This window comes from Scardinius erythrophthalmus (genome assembly GCF_964197995.2).
Source record: "Scardinius erythrophthalmus genome assembly, chromosome: 21".
NCBI classification, from domain to species: Eukaryota; Metazoa; Chordata; class Actinopteri; order Cypriniformes; family Leuciscidae; genus Scardinius; species Scardinius erythrophthalmus.
In genome coordinates, this window is record NC_138241.1 from 4,859,465 (window position 1) to 4,876,004 (window position 16,540).

The following is a 16,540-nucleotide window of genomic DNA, read 5'->3' on the forward strand; positions in this document are numbered from 1 at the left end:
AAATAAAATCTAAACTAAACTAATAAATTAAGTGCACTTAACAGAAGCGCGAGTAAACGCAGTACACCTTCACCCATGCCATTGGATTCAGACGTTGGGCCAATGGGTCATCCTTACAATCTATTATCAATAAACTACATTTATTAATTTAATTTAAGAATATGACAAAATAATAAGGTAAGAATAAATTGCCATTATCAAGTTAAATGCCTTTGGAAAACAATTTAATTGTTTAACTTTTTACATGGATTCTATGTGAGGAAAATGTCTCTATCCATCTATTATGCCTTGCAGACTAAATGCTCAGATGCACCGACATGTTCATAAACAAGCTTGTCACAATTGTGAAATGTGAAGTCTGCATAAAATATTTAACTACTGAGGAAAGAGTCTATACAATCACTGAAAACTGTCCAGGTATACATTTATTAAAAACTGCAGAGTATAAATCACAACACTTTTTACATAATCTGTACACAGACATGTCAAATGCCAATTAGTGTTGATTTTGTAATTTATTTTAAAAATAGCTCATTGTCTCCTATTGGAATGTAGTGCTGGATGCTGGTTTTGCACATAAGATCCCCGGAACAGATATGGTACTGTATAATTAACAAGACTTTTTTTTTTTTTTTTTATGAGGTGCTCCGACAGCAAGATTTGAATTTTCTTTAAATAACAATTATACAGATCCATTACATAGATCCATACAAAAGAAACAATGTACACCCAAATTAAATGAAACAAATGTTCTTGTTGTCTTTCCTCATTTCAATAAACCAGCATTGCCTTAAAAAGGCCTTTCAGACTGGATACTGTACTACACTCAAGAGGCTCAATGAAGTGAGGGTGTTGTAAAGCTGTGCTTCCCTCAGCAATGGTCATGGTCAGGAGAGAATAGAGCGATCAGACCTGCAGAATCAGTGTTCTCCAGCACATCTTTCGTAGGCTTTGGCTTCTTAAACAGAGATGGAAGGTTTCGGATGTGTACTTCCTTCTTGAACTGCTGTCCTAGGGGTTTCTATCAGCACACACACAAATGGACCAACTGATTAAAATGTTGACATTTGATTGACAATGATTTATTATATGCAATTTGATTTGATTAAATTAAGATATTATTATCATTGTAGCAGACCAGGAACATTTCTATGCAAATTTAAGACCAATTTTGTAATATAAAAAAAAGTGTTCATATTTTGTATTTTAGTAGCGAGTTGAACTGTATGAATGTTTAGAGCTGAGCGATACAGGTTAATATCATCAGGGTTCAAGTGGATGATCACCTGATCTTTTAATTTTTCCCATAGGGATTTAAAAAAAATATATATATATTTTGAGAGCGTAGGGAGATCGACTTCATTATGTGATTGGTGGTGTTTCATGGGAGTGGCCGTTTTCCGCAGAGCTCTTTTGGCGTGATTTGCTCTTTGCAACTCTGATTGGTGGAATTTTGAGTACAGCATCATGGGTAATGTAGTTTTTCACAATGAATTCCACTGTAAAACACAATTATTAGTGGAAATGATGCAAACTGAATGGATTCAAAAACCATAAACCATTGATTAAGAACCTTTGGACCTCACAACAGATCGGTCTTCAAAGTTTAACAAGTTATTGTTAATCAATTTCCCTACAGAGAAAAGGAATTGAGTTTTTACTTTTGGAACCTGGAATGTTGCACTTTATGGGTTTTTAGCTTATTGCTGAATTGTTGCTAGGGTGTTCTGGGTGATTGCATAAAGGCCCAAGTAAAAGCAGTCCACTCCCACCCTCATGTTGTTTTGGATCACATTGGCCCTGTTTACACCTGGTATTAAGATGCATTTTGGTCGAATGGATCACAAGTAGACGAGGGAGACACATTCCTGTTTACACCCAATGTTTTAATCCATCTCTTTTCACCACTTTCAACCACTTCTGATCACCAAGTGCAATGCAAAGCGTTGGATACAGTGGTGTAAAGCATGCCGCCACTGGACTCTAGAGCAGTGGAGACGTTTTCTCTGGAGTGACGAATCACGCTTTTCCATCTGGCAATTCGATGGACGAGTCTGGCTTTGGCAGTTGCCAGGAGAACAGTACTTGCCCGACTGCATTGTGCCAAGAGTAAATTTGGTGGAGGGGGGATAATGGTGTGGGGTTGTTTTTCAGGGTTTGGGCTTGACCCCTTACTTCCAGTGAAAGGAAATCTTAATGCTTCAGCATACCAAGACATTTTGGGCAATATCATGCTCCCAACTTTGTGGGAACAGCCTGGGGATGGCCACTTCCAGTTCCAACATGACTGCACAAAGTAAGGTCCATAAAGACATAGATGTAGTTTGACGTGGAGGAACTTAAAAGGACTGCACAGAGTCCTGACCTCAACCCGATAGAACACCTTTGGGATGAATTAGAGTGGAGACTGCGAGCCAGTCTTCACGTCCAACATCAGTGCCTGACCTCACAAATGCGTTTTCTAGAAGACTGGTAAAAAAAATCCCATAAACACACTCCTAAACCTTGTGGAAAGGTTTAATATAGGGCCAACTCTATATTAAATCCTAAGGATCAGGAATGGGATGTCATTAAAGTTCATGTTCATGTAAAGGCAGACGTCCCAATACCTTTGGCAATATAGTGTATATTCAGTCGCTATGTCATATTCTTGCCATTTTCACTGTGCTGTATGTAAAATTTGTGTTAACTTGTTTTTATTTGAAAAAAATATATAATTCCCAGTGCACACAAACTTAGATTACTGAGTATCTGTTGGTTACAGTGTTTACTTCCTTTATATTCATATTTTTCAAACAATTTCTTTACTTGTGAAAAATACTGCAATATGATTCCAGAATCAAGAAGTCAATCTAAAGTAAGTGTTTAATTTAAAGATTTCTTTTTTAATTCATTTTCATATCGGCCATCAGCCACCCTGCTCTTTAAGATATCGGCCATCAAAAAACCTTTATCGGTCAACCACTAGTTTAATAACTATTTTGACAACTGTTTGTTTAATGCAATACTGTGTTTTGAATTGTGCAAATGGACAAGTCCATAGGGTTGTTGCAGTCTGGATATTCTCCATAGTACACCTCATAATTGGGAAGATCGAGAATCAGATCGTGATTGTCTGTTATAAGATAATGATATGAAATTTTGGGAAGATCGTCCACTCCCATGACAGGGGATTCAATTCTTCTATTTCTGTGATGTTTTGGCCGGGAAGAAGAACATTCAGACAGTATTTCCAATGACAACGATAATCTCGGGTAGGGCTGCAACTAACGATTATTTTGATAATCGATTAATCGGACGATTATTTTTTCGATTAATCGATTAATCGGATAGGTTTTTTAAAAAAATTTATTTAATTTTTGTTTATAACTAAATAAAACCCTAAATCAGGGTATTTATGTGTAAAAGTGTACTTTAAAAAGTGCAAAAGCCACACATTGAGTTTTACTAATATAATCTTTAATTTTTACATTTTAAACCCCAAACACAAAAGTTTGTCCAGTTTTTAAACAGTAAAACTTCTTTAAATATCCAAAATATAAATAAACAAAACAAAATATTGAGTTGCGCTGCTCATATAAACTTCACATTATGAAATTAGGACACAAACATGTTTGTAATAAGATATTAAGCAGCAGATTTTGAATTCTAATGTAGAATGCGGTGTGTTATTTCTTGATAACAGACCGCTGCGAAGTATAACACACCAGAAAAACAGAGCGTTGCTATGGACGCAGGATTCTAACCGTAGAGACGGAACGGACTATTTTCTTTAGCGGAAGCAATACAATCATTTTTAAATCATTAAACTCCTTTTTAAATCAATATTTTGTGTAAAATTATTGATTTATTTGGTGGGTAGCCATGTAATAAGCGGGATTATCCCTTACATAGTAGACAAATGCTATTAAAAAAAGAGCGGAATGGAGGTACGCAGCTGACAACAGGCTTGGTTAAATGTACAGGAAAAATGATGTATTACTGCACAAGCATTCGCTGAAAACCACTGACTACAGTGACTAAAAAACAATATTTTGCTGCTGCTGTTATTAACTGCCTTTATATTTAGTGCTTCACTTTGTAAACACCATTTAATTTAACCTATTTCTGCGGTAGCGCTATTTTAATCCATCACTTATGTTGCGAGCGAACTGATTGCGCAACCTGATGCTCGATACAAAATAGATCTAGTGTGACTGTCCCGAAGTTAGTAAACAAAGCTGTTTACACAGTAGCATTGAATTAAACTAGACTATACCATTTTCACATCTTCATATAATGAGAATATACAGTTTTTGCTTGCCGTGCTGATGTTTCTCTCCGATTACTCTCTGCCATTTCGCGTGACTGCGTTGTCATGAAAGTGACGTCATCAGTAACGCTCCCCGTGACGTGAGCAGACCAACTAATCGACAATGACATTCGTTGACAACGATTTTCATAATCGATTATTATCGATTTTATCGATTAGTTGTTGCAGCCCTAATCTCGGGTAATTGATAATTAAGTGCTTTAGTGCTTAGTTTAATTTAAAGGGATACTCCACTTTTTTTTGTAAATAGGCCCATTTTACAACTCCCCCAGAGTTAAACAGTTGAGTTTTACCATTTTCGAATCCATTCAGCCGAACTCCGGGTCTGGCAGTACCACTTTTAGCATAGCTTAGCATAGATCATTGAATCAGACAAGACCATTAGCATCTCTCTCAAAAAAATGACCAAAGAGTTTCGATATTTTTCCTATTTAAAACTTGACTCTTCTTCAGTTACATCGTGTACTAAGACCGACGGAAAATGTAAAGATGCGATTTTCTAGGCTGATATGGCTAGGAACTATAGTCTCATTCCTGTGTATTAATCAAGAAACTTTGCTGCCGTACCATGAGTGCAGCAGGCGTAATGATCGAAACTCTTCGGTCATTTTTTGAGAGATGCTAATGGTCTTGTCCGATTCAATGATCTATGCTAAGCTATGCTAAAAGTGGTACCGCCAGACGTGGAGATCGGCTGAATGGATTCGAAAACGGTAAAACTCAACTGTTTAACTCTGGGGGAGTTGTAAAATGAGCCTATTTCCAAAAAAAGTGGAGTATCCCTTTAAGTTTGAATATAATTGAGCATTTCTGCAATTTCAGCCATAATGAAAGTGGCAAGAGATTATATATCTCTTGAATTCATCTTGAAATCAAATTCTTTGTGAACAAACAAGTGTATTCCATGAATTTTTTCTAACATTGAGCATGTATTTTTAAAAATGTTAAAAGTATCCATACCCCAACAGTGCCTGCAATGAGCCGTTTAAACTGCTCTTTCTTTTTCTTCTCTCCTGCCTTTGATACAGCGGGTTGGATGGCCTTCTGATCAAACTGCTCCAGGGCATCAACTTGGATATCAGGGATCTGATTCATGATGAGACGCAGCTCCGCGTATCGGGGCCTCTGTAGAGAAATATCACAAAGAAAATTAATTACATTTTCTCACCGATGCATTCAGTCACTACTATGATTTAAAGGTGCATTCAGTAGTACTTCAGTGTTAACATCGCTGTTCTTTGTGTACTTGAAGTACCAATAATAAAGTGGTGTTAGACGCTGCACTGCCATCTACGTGGATCAGCATGATCGTCACTGACATTTATGAAAATTAAACTGATAATGGTTATAGAGAGTGTCACTGATAGTTGAAGCATCATTTTAACATGGAGAGATAAAGGGGGGTGTGAGTGTACACAATTCAAGGCTTGAATGATACTTCACAAAAAACTATTGTTTTTGAATGGGGCATTGAGATTGAGATGCGCTACAATGGACGCTTCAATACAGCATCATCATACAAATGTATCTTTTTGTTTAATTACAAGTAATGTGTACTTTTTTTACTAAAGATATGTTTGGTTATACCATCTGGATGCTCAAAATTGGTGAATGCACATTTCATTGTACTTATTGTACACGCAAGTTAATCACCGTTCTAAACTAATGCGCTGCTGCATTGTAACGCACACACATACAGACAGTAGCCCACACATTACAGGCAGATCGCGCACACAGAAACATTCAGCAGCTCAGAAATGTATTGTCAATGCTGTTCTGTGATTTATCAATAAAATAGCTTAGAAACTGAAAAGTTTTAGCATATATTCCTTAGTAACTAAAACCCACAGCTTCACTATTAGAGAGACGCTGCCGGCTAGAATTAATTCAGACGCAAATGCTCTCTCACTAATGCATTCATATAAATGTAATCTTTACTGTGCTACTTTATCTATATATGATTTAGAACGAGCAGAAATCTAAGAGAAATATAACGACCAAAAGACAAAAGAACTGATAAAAAATAAACTGTTGTGTAGGAGCAATAGCCTTGTGGGCAGCACTGTGTCAGATGCCATAGCTGTGCACAAGGCAACCCGCATTCGAGTCTCAGCGCAAGGCTTATTTGTTGATTAATGACGTCATCAGCGACTACTCAACTTTAATCTCATAAATGCCAACTTAAAAAAAGTCATTCAACTCCTAGTCTGTACGAGTCAGTGAATGAATGCAACTGATCTCCAGCAGGTTAGCTGCTTTGGGTAACATTGGCAAAAAGTATATACTTTTTAGAGTGGTGCAGCATTAATACATGTACACATGTGCTTCCCATACTGAGAAACATGCAAGCTATGATAGCTGAGCTGAAATGACGCACTAGAGCCTCGTAGATCAGCAAGGCCAGCTGAGTTAGTGCAACGTTGCAGCCTTCGTGTTGACCATGCATCTGCAGACCCTTCAGTACACTGGCGAAGAGCCACGTCACAGCCTCCGGAAGCAGGTTACCACCAAGCACCTGCACAAGAATTCATTCACATACACAGTCACACACATAGTATTTTCACAAGGCAAAGGATTCAAATATAAAATAGCTGGCATCTTTAGAATTCAATTCTAACCTCATTTGCAGACTGATACTGTAGAAATATTGTGATGAATTATGAATGTTTTTAAAGCGATAGTTGACCCAAAAATGAAAATTCTGTCATCCTTGTTCCAAAACTGTATGAATGCTGAACACAAATATTTTGAAGAATGTGTCACCAAACTTGGTTACCCATATTCTTCAAAATATCTTCAGAAGAAAGAAATTTATACAGGTTTTACAACTTGAGGGTGAGTAAATGATGACAGAATTTTCACTTTTGGGTGAACTATCCCTTACAGAGACAGACAGGAAGAATCAGCACCTGTTTTAGCAAAGTCCAGCAGAGCAAACCAGCAGTCCGTTGACAATTTACAGTGTCCTTCCAGGAAAGGGAGTTAAAACATATAGTCAGGAGGTTCATATAAATATCCTGAAAAGAAGGGGAGAAAAAAATGACTCTGATCTCAGAGGTCAGCTATAGAAGTCAACAGATGGAGCCCACAAATAAATGTTTAGTTACCTCACTTCGGAGAAGGCACTTGCCCACTTCTGAGAGCTCATCTGTAGGTGTATTCATTTGAATCCCCTGTGAGGAATCCATCGACACCATCTCCTCGTCTCCTGAACAGAAGATGAAAGTCTTTTTAAGATCCGCTGATCCTATGTCTTGACAACATCACATGAAAAACTAAGGTGAAGTATATAGTATTCAGCATTTAAGGTGAAGATGATGACATCAGATGAATGATTCTGTTAAGAAAAGATTTTAGTAAGATGTTTCTGCCAGTTCCTCTTTGCTTGATTGCAAGTCAAATGAGCCAGATTAATGAAACTCTCACCTTTTGTCTTTAATGGCTCTTGGAGCCCCTGTCCAATTCGTTGAATAGTTATGCCGATTGAATTAGGACTGGTTATACTCTAGAGTCTGGGGCAGGTTCCTATACCTGGATCCTTTATTTGCATGTTTTGTTTAAGGTTGTCACCCAGGTACTGTCTAAATTTCTAAGCACTGCCCCCTAAAATCTATTTAAACTACAATGTATCACTGCCTTAGCTGGCCTTGATGACTGCAGCTACGAAACGGCACATTCTCAATAAAGAATCCTGTTGAAGATGCATCCAAGTCTCCTGGTCTTCGCTTCTGAATTTCCAACACATCACAGCAATCAGTAGGCTTTTAAACTACTAGTTAAGTCTGAAACTGTGCATGGTTCATATGAAAAAAAAAATAAAATAAATGGTAATGTGACAGCTGTCATGTGGACTAGGGAGCCGAAGGAGGGGATCTAAGTTCGGTTGCACTGGAACTGTGGCACGATGCACATGAAAGCACCTCACACTCTGGTCCATACTTGTTCAGAAAGTAAAGTAACCTACGCTTGTGTTTCAGATGTTATTAGTTCCAAAACACACATATAAGCGTGAGTGAGTGTGCAGTAATCCGAGTTGAAAATCAAATGCTCACAATCAGATATCTCCTTTAAGCAGCAGAAGCCACCTTCAACGTGATGCACAGAGTTGTTCACTCTGTAGCACATAATAGTACCAAATTACTGAATAAATAGGCTACTTCGTTTTGCTTAGAGCTCATTTTGTAGCTCTCTGAGATGTGTTTTGGTTGTAAGAGAGACTACCCCTGGATCGTGATTTCAGACAAATACATTTTATAAAATTTTTACTATTGAGTGGTCAGACTTTAATTTCATTGGTGAATTTCCACCACAAGATACAGGGAGAATGTGATCATTAACTCACCATCTGCGTCCTCTTTGTTTGCAGATAACTCTGGACATTTTCTTGTAATGCAAGTCACACCTGAAAACACATTTACAAAGTTTTTGTTATTATTTTGTATAAAAAGTTAAGCAAACTTGAAAGGCTTCACATACATAAGGGAAACTCACTTAGAAGGTCAATGACCTCTCGCGTGACCAACCGCAACAGCTGCTCCTCCACCATTTCCTGAGTCACATGGTTCTCCTCATAGGCCTCCTCCTCCTCCTGAGCACTAAAACATGAATAACAACACTATTAATAATCATGTGGACTTGACAAAGCCAACACACAGATATTCTATTTAAACTTACAACATCAGTATGTTTCCATTCTCACGCCAATATAACACATTTTATTTAAATGTATTATGTTGGCTTAAGAAAGCTATGGTAGCTTTCTTAAGCCAACATAATACATTTAAATAAAACGTATTATATTGACTGAACAGATGCATGACCAGTTTAATCTTTGAAGGTCTAAATGGCTTGAGATAAAAAAAACATACTAATGCTGTATTTAAACATATTATGTTGGCTTAGGAAAGCTAACATACTTATGTTGGCTTGACAACGCAAACATACTATTCTACTATTTAGTCACAATGAAAAAGAAGTAGTGACAGATCTTCTGTATTATGACACACATCCGTGTGAAACAGATTACCGAAAGAAAAAACAAGGGTTTAAAAAAAAAAAACGTGGTTCTGTGCCTCTGTTGTTGATTGGATTTTGAAACGTGCAAAATGAAAATTTTAACAGACAAGAAAAGTGAATATGTCAAATTTTCATGATGTTTTGGAACCTTTTGGCACTGTATTTTGACTAGGGCTGTCAAAATGAAAGCATTAGAAATATCAGTCTAAAGCGTTAAAAAATTGGATGTGCGTTAGATCCGCGTCATGTGCGGCAGGGCTTAAAGTGACATCAGCTTAATAAACCTGCTGCTGTCTGTCATTAAGGACAATCAAAGAACAACTGAAAAAGAAAAATCACTCACTGCTCTTGACTAAATAACTTTTGTAGTTTTAAAAAGTATTAATTTATATTTAATTTATCATTCATGCAGTGAAGACTGAAGTTTTTACAAGGTTACATGGGTCAAAAGCAATGAAAAACAAACTTTAAAGCGACGGCACAACAAACAGCCACAAGTAACATGAAGTAAGGAGACAAGCAACATGCAGCTACAAAGTCACTGGTGGTGTTAAAGGTCCCGTATTATGCCCCTTTTCACAAGATGTAAAATAAGTCTCTGATGTCCCCAGAGTGTGTATGTGAAGTTTCAGCACAAAATACCCAACAGATAATTTTTTACAGCATGTTTAAATTGTCATTTTTTGGTGTTTAGAAAAACGCGCTGTTTTAGTGTGTGCCCTTTAAATGCAAATGAGCTGCTGCTGGACGGCACAGGGGGCGGAGCTTCACGAGCTCGCGCTCAGTCTCTCAGGACAATTTCATCTCACGGAATGATGATAATATCAGAAACTCTCAGTAACTGTTCAGTTCGAGTCGGACAATAATGCCTACAGAGTCAGAGTGCTGTATAGAGATGGAACAGGTATAGTTTAGTAGTTTAATTACGGTTATTATAACGTATTTGTCATCTGCTTGTATGTATCCATTATTTATTAATAGCCTACAAGTCTGCTGTCTGAATGATGATCAAACATATACTGATGAGTTTAATAAAGTTTATTGTACATCACACAAAAGATGAAGCGTCAGTTTTACTTCAGAAAATCACCGTAAGAGCTGAGTAAACACAGTAAGTTATAAGAAGTGCGCAAGTAGGCCTACATAAACGAATTTCGGTAGAGTTGTGGGAGCATTCCTGTGGGCGGAGGTTAGTCAAAAAACGGTTCTAGTGACATCATTAAAGAGGGAAGTAGAGGGATGTAGTCCAAACGGGCCGTTCGATGTAGTCAACTTCTGTTAAATAAAATATCTCCCTTGGCATTGAACTTTGAGCTTTATAAATTTACAGATATTATTTATACTCTAACAACAACATTACACACTAACTAAAGTTTGAAACATGGGATCACGAAGAACGGGACCTTTAATGGGGCTTCAGTCAGGTCTTCCGGAGAATGTCAAAAAAAAAAAACTCGTGTCAGTCTTATGCAACTGCAGCTTCTCTCTTTCAATCTAAACCACACACACCCGAGGCAGGGGTATCACACAAAAAGTGTGAGAAGAAAGCTGAGTTAAAAGAACTGTAAAAGAACCGGTGGCCAGAACTGTACACAAAAAAGTAGTATTATCCAACACTAAAATATCTTACCTTAGACTGGTCCTTTGGTTGATGATCTGCCACCGAAAGCTCAGTCTCTGTTTTCAATGAAATAAAAAAAATAGGAGATAGCATTAGGCAAATCCTGTGCTACAAGCAATATTGGTTGCTTACCCAAAATTACTGAATGATATAAAACAACAGTGAAGTGTCTGTGCAACCTTCAAACTTCATAGTAGGGGTGTGCAGAATGATATCTCAATATTTTATGGGATTATGAACTTTTCTATTAGGGGATGATTCTGCTCCCTTAAATTCTTTCCAGGAGCACCTTTATACCATTATAAAGGCAATTGATCTTAACCTTATTATAAGTATACATAAATTCACTTTTAATTAATAAATAAAGAAGAGACATAGGGCTATTACCAATCAAATGAAATCAGTATCAACAAAACATCTTTGCACAGCAGAGGCGGCACAGAATATCAGTATTTAAATGAGGTATTTATTGGGTGTGATGTGAAGTTTACCTGCTGTAGATAGGCAAATAATGGACCCAGCAAAGGACAGAGGAGGCTGTCATAGTACTCTCGAGGACAGGACATGACCAGCTGCTTCATGAAGAGACGTGAAAGACATTAAGGAAAACAACAAAAACAAACTGAACCCTACAGCACTTTATTCATGAGTCAATGACAATTAGCATTATCTACATTTGATAAAAAGGATCCGTGTAAATAATGGTGAACTAATCCTGTGCCATCCAGTGATGTTTATGATGAAGCTGCAAATGGTAAGAGTTTAAATCATGGCAATAATATGCAACTATGCACGTTTAATTCGGAGTCAAATACTTCTCATTCTTTCTTATAGAGCATGTTTGATTTAGTCTATACCTAGATGTTAGTTAGTGCATTAACTATTAAACATGTACTAACATGTAGTTACGGTGGTCGTTATTCAGGTATGAATCAAAATGACTCTAGTCAGTGGTTAAGGTTAGTTAACTGGCGGCAGCGCCAATGCAGATTTGTATGTTCGCTGTGATTATACAAGGTTTGATAGACATAGAGCCGGATCGCTTTCAGTTAGGAATGAGATTTTTTGGGTGTTTGAATCTAGATCACAATCTTTTACTAATTAACCCTGCAGCTCTACTTTTTAGTAGAAGTATATATAACTAATAGCAAAAAAAAAAAAAAAAAAAAACATTTATATGATACAAAGGATATGGACTAGGGGACGGAGCCTGTGGTCTGGAACACTGTCTAGATGGATGAAGGCGGAACCAACAATCTGCTCTGCCAAGCCTTCTATTGCATAAAAGTCTTGTTGCAAGCAGGGACCAGTATTCCCAAGCAGTTGGTAACTTTAAAAAGAAAAACAGAAAAAAGTAAACAGGACCAGAAAAGTGAGATTCCACCATTGGAGAAGAGTTTTTATATATTAAACAAACAAACAAAAAAGAAAAAAATGAATCATTGAACTTTATTGTTCCAACCAGTTTTCGTAGAGTGAGCAGAAGAAGCCTTGCATGCGCTCATCAATGTTTCTGTACACTGGAGTGTCGTAGGAATCTAAAACTTGTTGAGGAATTCCTGTAGGAAACAAGAAGAGTCACTTCTTTAACATAACCAGGGTTTGGTGTTTAAAAGACAATTAATATTCAGTAATACCATCGATTCAACTGCACTGACACTAGTAGATGAGAACAAAATCTGAATAATAATATTCCATAATAACTGAATAATGATACTATGTGTAGAGCTGCTTTGTAACAGTTACCCTGTTACAAGGATGAAAGTGTTCATCCTGGCCTCAAGAGGGCAACAAAAGGAGGAAATGGTTTAAAGTTTGGGATAGCATAGAGGGAGAGTGAATGGAAGCATGGTGATGGTTTGGGTTTGGTTGAGGGGAAAAGGAGGTGGAAACCCATTGGGTTAAGGATGTTTGCAGAGAAGCTCACAGAGGACTCTGTAATGGGGCTTTAGAAGAGAAACAAGAGTTGAGATGAGATATACTTTTTCCTGTGTTGGATTATGCTACCTGTGTTGGATTACACCAGTGGAATTATTTGAACTAATGGCCAATCTTCATTGCCTGCTGGAACATTGCAAAGACTGGGACTTTCTACCAACGTTCAGATAAGAAGATTTGCATTACAGACTGTATTTCTCTTCTCATACTGCAGTTACACCTTCCATACCTCATTTCGCCTGTTTTGTTTATTTATGTTTTGGATTTGAGTTGATTTTTTTTTTTTGATATTGACACTGGAAGTACATTTTCTTTGATCCAAGAGTCCTGTTGGAGGCAGTTGGAATCTAAGCAGAAGTGGAAATCCAGTGGAGGACAGACGTTTTTACTAGCAAATGGACAAGTTCAGACTGCATTAGGACGTTCAAACTGGGAGTGTGAGGTGTTTGGACAAAAGTTCATAGTCACCTTATATGTGATGAAGGATTCTGATTTGACATTTCCTCTCATTTTAGGAATGGATTTTTTGATGTTTTCGGGGATCATTTTGGATTTTTCTAGATCTCAGTATATACTACCCACAGCTTCAAAGGAAAATGATCAAGTTCATCCATTTGTTACTGAAGAATCAGGTTGCCCACCTAACCTAAACTTTTACCTTGCTGTACCTATTCCTCCAGACACTGTAGATACTAACCATTTGATCAATCAACTTGTGCAAGCAGCTGATACCACCAACGAGAGTAAGGTTTCATTGCAAGGGGTCCTGAGAGAATGGCCAACTGTATGCACTATTGCCATTGGCCATACTAAGATTGTGAAGCATTCCATCATTACACATAATGAAGTTCCCATCAGGAAAAGGCCATATCGGGTTTCAAGAGAGAGACAACAGATTATAGATCATGAAGTTCAAGACATGCTGGCTAAAGGTATTATTCGTCCATCTGTCTCTCCTTGGGCCTCTCCTGTAGTGCTGGTACCAAAGAAAGATGGAAGTACAAGATTCTGTATCGACTACAGGGGTCTAAATGCAAAGACTTACCTGGACTGCTATCCAATGCCTCAAATCCTAGAGATCCTAGAATCACTGCATGGAGCCAAAGTATTCAGCACTTTGGATCTGAAAAGTGGATACTGGCAACTGGATATGGAGTCAGTCAGTATTCCCAAGACAGCATTTGTTACATCTTCAGGGCTTTATGAATTCCTCCGTCTTCCTTTCGGCCTGAAAAACTCTGCTGCCTCTTTCCAAAGGTTGATGGAGTTTGTGTTGAAAGACTTAAAAGGGAAGTGTTGTTTTGTCTATATAGACGACATCGTTGTTTATTCTAAAGGTGAAGAAGAACATATAGAATACCTCTCACAAGTTTTCAGATGTCTTCAGAAAGCAGGTTTAACACTTAACCTCAAGAAATGCAACCTGGTTCAGAAATCCCTTATATTTTTGGGGCATGTGGTGTCCGCTGAAGGTGTGAAGACGGATCCAGAAAAGGTGAGAGCTGTGAGGGAGTTCCCAACCCCTCAGTCACTCAAATATGTACAGAGATTTCTTGGCCTAGCTGGATGGTATCAGCGATTCATCCCTGGTTTCGCTGAGAGAGCCGCACCTTTGCATGCCTTGAAACGAAAGGGTGCCATGTGGGTCTGGTCTGAAGAGTGTCAGAAATCTTTTGACGACATAAAGCAATCACTTACCATAGCTCCAGTGTTGAGTCCTCCAGATTTCTACAGACCATTCCGAGTTCAGACTGATGCTAGTCAAGAGGGTCTTGGAGCCGTGTTGACCCAGGAGTATGAAGGTGAGGAACATGTTGTAGCATATGCGTCCAGATTACTACATGGTGCTGAAAGAGCATACTCAGTCTCTGAAAAGGAGTGTCTCGCCGTAATCTGGGCTGTGGAAAAATGGCGACCTTACCTTGAAGGACAACGCTTTGAGGTTATCACCGATCATGCAGCTTTATCTTGGGTCTTCAACCATCCAAAACCTTCCTCCAGACTAACACGATGGACCATTCAGCTCCAGAGTTTTGACTTTGAGGTAAAGTATCGGAAAGGGCAATGTAATATCGTACCTGATACCTTGTCCAGAAGTAAGGATGACATAACTTCTCCAGCAATGCTTGTTGTATGCAAAGCCCCGAAAGTGTCGGATAATTATGCAAGCCTTCAGATTGACTGGGATGGATTAGCTGAAGCACAACAGAAAGACCATGAAGTCAAAGAAATGATGGCCAAAGTTACATCTCAAATTGACCGTGACCTTTCAAAAATACATTACACCAATGAAAATGGATATTTATTCCGTAGTGTGCCAAGTCAGCAGCAGGGACATAAGTTTCAGTTAGTCATTCCGACATGTTTCGGGGAGGAAATTTTGAAGTTTGCTCACGATAATCCTTTGAGTGGGCATCTTGGAAGGATGAAAACTCTCCTACGGCTGCTAGAAGTGGTGTACTGGCCAAGTATACGCAAAGATGTCTGGAATTATTGTAGAGACTGCCAAGTATGCCAACAATACAAACCCTCAGTCACTAAATTGTCTGGACAGTTACAGTCAACCCCAGTGGTGGAGCCTGGGCATATGCTGGGTGTAGATTTTATGGGACCATTTCCCAGAAGTACTAAACAACATGAATACCTACTTGTGGTGGTGGACTACTGCTCCAAGTGGGTGGAAATGTTCCCAATGCGGAAAGCTAAAGCACCACAAGTGGCAAGAATCTTGGTTGAGGAGATCTTTACTCGCTGGGGTACCCCTGCTTACCTTGTGTCCGATCGAGGTGCTCAATTTACATCTCGTCTCCTCACCTTAGTATGTCAACAATGGGGAGTAGTTAAAAAGCTGACCACTGCTTACCACCCACAGACCAATTTGACTGAGAGGATTAACCGTACTTTGAAAACGATGATGGCATCTTATGTAAAAGATCACCATCGACACTGGGACAGGTGGTTGCCAGATTTCAGATTTGCCATAAACTCTGCTTGGCAAGAAAGTACGGGGTTTACTCCAGCAGAGATTGCTCTTGGGCGTCCTCTCAAGGGTCCTCTTGAAAGAGCTATACCAACACCACCTCAACCTGACAGCCCTACCTATGAGCTATTGGAGAAACAACGAAAGCTTGTGGAAACTGTGAAGGAGAATGTTGAAAGAGCTCAGCATAAACAGAAGCGGAACTACAACAAAAGGAGGAAAGTGGAGGATTTTCAAGAAGGGGATTTGGTCTGGGTTAGGGCTCACCCTTTGTCCAGGGCAGAGGAAGGTCATATGGCAAAATTGGCAGCAAAATGGAAGGGTCCAGCCAAAGTTTGTAAACGGTTGGGTCCTGTAAATTATTCAATTTCATTTCTGGATGCCCCTCTGGTTCTTGATAAATTTCACGTACAAAATTTAAAACCTTTTTACGGTATGGTAAACTCTTCCAGTGAGGGGTGAAGTATGTAACAGTTACCCTGTTACAAGGATGAAAGTGTTCATCCTGGCCTCAAGAGGGCAACAAAAGGAGGAAATGGTTTAAAGTTTGGGATAGCATAGAGGGAGAGTGAATGGAAGCATGGTGATGGTTTGGGTTTGGTTGAGGGGAAAAGGAGGTGGAAACCCATTGGGTTAAGGATGTTTGCAGAGAAGCTCACAGAGGACTCTGTAA

At 38.5% G+C, this 16,540-nt stretch overlaps 1 protein-coding gene across 1 annotated transcript in view; it reads right to left on the reverse strand.

Annotated features, from left to right (window-relative positions):
- Window positions 1-208: 208 nt before the first annotated feature.
- Window positions 209-16,540, reverse strand: part of xpo5 (exportin 5) — a 47,099-nt gene continuing 30,767 nt past the window's right edge. The window contains exons 23-33 of the mRNA XM_081350247.1: window positions 12,412-12,508; window positions 12,143-12,279; window positions 11,441-11,538; window positions 10,959-11,005; window positions 8,804-8,907; window positions 8,655-8,714; window positions 7,420-7,520; window positions 7,222-7,329; window positions 6,690-6,827; window positions 5,273-5,437; window positions 209-1,021 (exon numbers count right to left, since the gene is read on the reverse strand). Coding sequence (XP_081206373.1) covers window positions 872-1,021; window positions 5,273-5,437; window positions 6,690-6,827; window positions 7,222-7,329; window positions 7,420-7,520; window positions 8,655-8,714; window positions 8,804-8,907; window positions 10,959-11,005; window positions 11,441-11,538; window positions 12,143-12,279; window positions 12,412-12,508 — 1,205 coding nt within the window. The 3' untranslated portion in view covers window positions 209-871. The remainder of the gene's footprint in view (window positions 1,022-5,272; window positions 5,438-6,689; window positions 6,828-7,221; window positions 7,330-7,419; window positions 7,521-8,654; window positions 8,715-8,803; window positions 8,908-10,958; window positions 11,006-11,440; window positions 11,539-12,142; window positions 12,280-12,411; window positions 12,509-16,540) is intronic.